The sequence below is a fragment of the Otolemur garnettii genome, unplaced genomic scaffold (genome assembly GCF_000181295.1).
Source record: "Otolemur garnettii isolate 467f Iridium unplaced genomic scaffold, OtoGar3 scaffold00054, whole genome shotgun sequence".
NCBI lineage: Eukaryota > Metazoa > Chordata > Mammalia > Primates > Galagidae > Otolemur > Otolemur garnettii.
The window spans coordinates 3,040,166-3,045,991 of NW_003852449.1; the positions used below are offsets into that span (position 1 = coordinate 3,040,166).

At 44.5% G+C, this 5,826-nt stretch overlaps 1 protein-coding gene across 1 annotated transcript in view; it reads right to left on the reverse strand.

Annotated features, from left to right (window-relative positions):
- Positions 1 to 3,654: 3,654 nt before the first annotated feature.
- Positions 3,655 to 5,826, reverse strand: part of PTGDR (prostaglandin D2 receptor) — a gene marked incomplete at its 5' end in the record, with an annotated part of 7,428 nt that continues 5,256 nt past the window's right edge. The window contains 2 exons of the mRNA XM_012806549.2: positions 3,655 to 3,708; positions 4,136 to 4,394. Coding sequence (XP_012662003.1) covers positions 4,155 to 4,394 — 240 coding nt within the window. The remainder of the gene's footprint in view (positions 3,709 to 4,135; positions 4,395 to 5,826) is intronic.

Below are 5,826 nucleotides of genomic sequence, written 5' to 3' on the forward strand. Positions count from 1 at the left end.
TATATTATTTTGAGTTGCTATTTCCTACACAAAATTGAAATACATATTAATTTCCATATTGTCTATGACAGTAGGAAAAATAAAGAGCAAAAATATTTTCTCCTATGTTTATTATTTTCATCTTCGGATGGCCTTAGAGAAAATTCCTTCCATGCTGGAGTGAGAACATTGAACAGGGGCAGAGGAAACACTGACCGAGTCCCAGCAGCCTCTTACTGAATATACTTATGTTTTGGGGATATCAGGAGAAAGAACACCTTTTATTCAACACGTTTATATTTATGGACCTTCTACAGTGTGTACCTTAGTTACTAGAGGAAATAAGGAAAAACTAGGTGATTATTTAGTCCTCCAGGCTTTTAAAACCTGGAAAGGGAGATGGAATATATAATATATTCCTAGGAATATATAAGAAGGTTAAATTACAAGTATTTTTTTAAAAAAGCTTTGCCTATTTTAATGGAGATTTCTATCCTGTAGAGAGCTAAAAACATTATTGAATCCCTATTGCAAGCTCACCATGGATATCATCTCTGATGACGATTTTGTGAAATCCCTGCAGTGTGTTTTCTTTCACGTGAAGAAACCGTCAAAGATACAGCACATGGGAGCAAGCATCTCCACCTTCATGGTAGTAGAGGGGACACAGGTCTCATTACCACTGTCAGAACTTCAACTGTGGGGCAGAGTCAGTGACTGCTGCTGATAAAAGATTTTTAAAAGCTAAACTTCCTCCAGAGCATCACAGGTGAGACCCTTCAGGAATCCAGGTGGAAGTGATCTGAGGAGTTGGCTGCATATTTTCTTGTATTTTTAATTTTTGTGTGGAGCAGTCATTCTCAAATTTTGACCAGCATGAGAATCGCCTGGAGGGCATGTTCAAACATAGATTGCCCGCCTCACTCCGGAGATTCTGATTCAGCAGGTCGCATGTGGGCCGGGTAACTGCACGGCTTGTGAGTTCAGGTGATGGTACTGCTGCTCCTCTCGGACCACCGACTGTGTTCTGGCAGAATACTAGAGTCACTGGGAATCACTGGGGCAACACACAAGGACGCTTCTGGCTCAGTACTCGCTGTCAGTCTGCAGATTTACAGACTCCACAGGGAAATGTGAATGCTCCCCTAGAATAACCAGAATAACCTCTCTGTTTGTGAGTCATATTGTTTTGGTTTGGTAATTAGATTTTTTTTACCTTTATTAAACACATGTATTTCCTCTTATGCAAACCATTTATGTTTTGCATGTTTTTTTCAGTTGGAGTCAAAATTCCTACTCATTTTCAGGGATTAATTTAAACATCTTTGCCCCAGTTTGGGCCTCCTGTTGGAGTAGTCCTGTGTGGGTGCACGCACTACCGAGAATTTCTGTGCTGGGTTATGATTGTTTACATTCCTGTCTCCCCCACTGGACAAGGAGCAGAACCAGATCTGAGTCTTATTTATTCTTTCCCTCAGTACCTAACCAATTGGTTGGCACAGGGTCTGTGTCAATTATTTAATAAACTAATGACTAAATCAATGAAGGTCCCTGGCGTTGATTTCAACTTACGTGGATTTCATCAGGATGGTATGTCTACATTTTATGAAAAACAAAGAGGAGCGATGAGTCCTTGAATAAATACTGTTTAAAATCATAAACGTTCTCGGCTCAGCGCCTGTGGCTCAAGTGGCTAAGGTGCCAGCCACATACACCTAAGGTGGCAGGTTCAAATCCAGCTCAGGCCTGCCAAACAACAATGACGGCTGCAACCAAAAAATAGCCAGGCATTGCAGTGGGTGCCTGTGGTCCCAGCTACTTGGGAGGCTGAGGCAGGAGACTTGCTTGAGCCCAGGAGTTGGAGGTTGCTGTGAGCTGTGATGTCATGGCACTCTACCCAGGGGGACAGCTTGAGTCTCTGTCTCAAAAAAAAAGAAAAAAATCATAAACGTTCTCATAGGACAGTATAAAAATATTCACACTTTTAAACTGCTAGGGAATGAAATATTGCCAGCAACTATTCACTCAAAAAAAGAAAACCAAGTCTTTTCCTTTCATTCGAAGAAAAGTAATTTCTTCTGCAAAATATTATAAAATTATGTTTATTGATTCCTCTGGGGCGTTTTCAAATTATCTGGACATTTATCGTGACACACATCCTCAAAAGGAGAGTACAAAAATGATGTACTTCCTCTGACAGTAACACACACATAATTATATAGTAAACATACAAATAAAAGTTAAACTTCAAAGACAATGACATTTTTCATTGTGCCATACTCTCAAATTTCACTTGTATTCCTGACTAGTCTTTTTCACAGTTTTGCTATACAGAAAAAAAATGACATATATATTGGGGATGTCAAAAGTGTACACACATTTTAAGAGATCTTGTTGGAAAGAAAGTTGATCATTCCCCAAAACCGTATGAATTGCAAGTAAAGCGGATGTGGGGAGAGCGTCCAGTGCACCTGACCAGTAACAGCACCTTCAGTTCAATTTTGAAAACGAATACATAGATAACATCTCTTAAAAATGTTACACACTTTTTGGGCCCCTCTGATTCCTCTGTGCACAGTGGAATCTCTGTAAGGTGCCCACCCAAGGGACTGTAACACCCTGGTCAACACACAGAGGTGGTCACCAAAAGGAACTAGGCCCACTGTGCTGAAACGTACAATGTGGGGCTTGTCTGGTCTGTGAACATGAGGTCAACTTAAGGAGGTGGTCAGTATGGGGAAGTGGCAGCTATGGAGGTTCTCCTGCATATATATCCGGGTTTAGACTATCTCTTAGATACCGGAAGAACCAGAGGTGAAAAAAATGAAGTTGCTACTAAGCGGGAAATAAAGTAAATACTTGCAGTCTGGTCTTTGGAAGAGGTCGCTGGCTGAGGGTCTCAAGACAACGCGGATGCAGCAGGCTCTGCCTCTCAGAGGCTCTGGAGAGGCTGCAGCCCTGTCCCGCCCCATCTCCTTTACCAAGGCGGGACCTCACACCTGCACACCGGGTCTCCAGTCCCTTTGCAGCTGTGGCTTTGGTCTTCCCTGGAGGTCACTGTTGCTAACCTTTGTAAACTTCTAAATGTGCAGTTCAAGTGCTCAGTTATACTGCTCCCGAGCTACATGTCACCCCAGGTTTGAAAGTGTAGCTCTCCGGATCCTCAGTAAGGTCTTCCCGTCTCCACCGAGAGCAGAACGTGGCTGTTACAGGTGGTTAAGGGAGATGTCAAGATGCTGTCACCTCCCTCACGCTGAGGCTCCCTACCTTGGGGGGGGGGGCTTTTCACCATGCCCAATGCTGGCAGCATCGCACAGCCTATTGGCACACATGTTTCTCTGTAAGTCTCACATCCTCGTTTTTCAAAGAAGCATAAATCCTTTCACCAAAGAATCCATCAATGTGATAAACCTTTTTATACAATGGAGCTTCCCAAAATCGAAAGAACATTTTGCAGTTCACTCTCAAAATTTGATTCCTACTGACATCCTTGCTTCAGTACAAAAGCAGCTGAACTTCAAAAGATAAACATTACTTTGCCCTTGTCTGGGGCGTGTGCTGTAGTCATCTCTCGCCTTGTGTCCACTTGTAGCTTTGGGGATTCGTAGGGGGCAGTGAGTCCTCCCCAGACAGGGGCTGGCTGGGGGGCCCCTCCAACTGCTGGCTGGGGTACATTTCCCACTTCACTTCTCTTCGGAGCATCTGAAATTTAGGCCGTCCTTAGAGCAACTGGCAAAGAAAAGAACCAAAGGAATTATAATGTAGTATCAGGCTCACTAGCTAGATAGGGTAGCAATTCTTATGCTCTTTAAAAACAGCCACCTCCTAAGTGTAAAGGGTGATGTTTCTAACATATTTAAGTGAAGATCCATAGGTCTTAGACATCTCTGAAAGTTAGGGCTGCCAAGTACAAACGTGGGGACAATGAATGTCATTGCTTTAAGACTTTTAACATTGTTTGCGATATATGAAATTTAGCTGCTCTTAAACAAAAAAATGCACCGAAGTGGTTCATGACTATCGAGGGGCAACACTGTATTGAGATAGATTAAATATTTAAAATACATTTAGATGCTTTTGTTAGGGAGATAAAGTGTAAGAGTTTCTAAAAAATTATGGTTCTTTGACTAAAAATGTGATACTTCCCTCCGCTTACCGGAGAGTGTAAAACAGTGTCACAACCTGGACTCCACACTAGTTTGGCAGAAATTGCCGCGCCAGTTCCCAGACCTCAGAGGTCTTACGAAAATCTTGTGAAAAAACATCCGAAATACCGAAGTTCTAAAAATGATGAAAATCCAAGGGTCCACGATTGAAATCACAGACAGGAAACGCAGGGCCCGGAGGTCTTCCTTTTCTTCAGAGGTTCTGTTTTTCTCCTGGACATCTCTGAATGCTCCATAGTAAGCGCGATACTGTTTTGAAGAAAAACATTCCATTATGATACAGAAGGGCTGACGGTGGCCACACGTCAGCTTGCCCAAGTTCCCGCCAGAGCACTGCAGCTTGGCGGGGGACGCTCGGTTTTGTAAGTGTATAAGCAGCTAAAGCCACTGTGCTGATGGTGCCCTGGGGAGCTGGGAAGGGCGGAAGCCCTGGGAAGTGGGGTGAAGCTGAGGTGCCCATCAGGAACGCAGTCTGATTAGCCTCGAAGGCTACTGTACCTCCTGGGCTCCAGTCCTCAGGTCCCTGGGCCTCATACGCGCGGCCGTAGATACAGATTCTCTATCTACGGGTGTTCCTCCCATCTGCACCTCTGCCCGTCCTTCTGCTTACTTCCTATCCTCTCTCATCAGTTCACTCACAAATAAGCCACACTTGTGAAATGTCGCAATTGCAGAGGCACCAATGGAACAAGTTTTAATCAAAGCAGAGGTAAGAATTGCAACAATGAGAAGACACGAGGTAGCTGGACGGAGGGCCCTGTCAAGGCATGTGGACCACTCTCCTGCCTCTTAGCAGAGATTGGTTGTTACCTTTTCACAGTTGACATCCTTTTCTTCAGGCTAGTGGAGAAAACACACACACACAAAATAAGGCCACTTACCTGTGTCTAACCCACTGTGACTGCCTTGATGTTCCCCGGGGTCTCTGCAGCCTCCCCAGAGCCCTGATAACTGCCTCAAAGCCCAGCTTTTCCTGCTATTTGGCCAATACCACCGTCTAGACAAGACTCTCCATTGCCTCTCACCCTGCCTGAGGCCCATCAGCCCTGGGTTTTGCCGGTACATTCCACATGCCTACTGAACTCTAAATCTCTAATGGGACAAATGGGCTCTAATGGAACACAACAGCAGGTATTATGTTAGGAAGGGGTGTGGCTAAGAGACCAGATGCATTTAAGGCCATAGAGGAGGAACTCTGGAGAAGATGCGTCCCCACAGTCATTTCCTGACCCTCTGCCACCTTCTCCAGAGAGCATTTCAGCAGGTTCAGCTGCTCCAATTTATGTACTTTGGAAGATGCCTCACAGCAGACTCAGCTGTTACTTAGGTCCGCTGCCCTCTCCCGTTCCTGCAGTTTACTATTACTATTACTAGTATTACTACTCTTACTACCACTACCATGCTACTACTACTCATGGCTAAGGCCCTATAGGGCTTACTATCCCAGGCACTGTTCTAAGCATCCTACTTAAAAAATTCATTTTATCCTCTATGGTCATTATCCACATTTTACAGATGTGGAACCTGATTACGTGCCTTAATCTTACCTCTCTTAAGGGTCCACCCTGAATATCACCCCCCCAGGATGGGCCTGTGAGGCAGTGGCTACGCAAATCAGCTACAGGGTCTGCTGGGATCAGAGGCCTCTCTTTGAGTGAGGGACTTCAGGGATCAGAGGCCC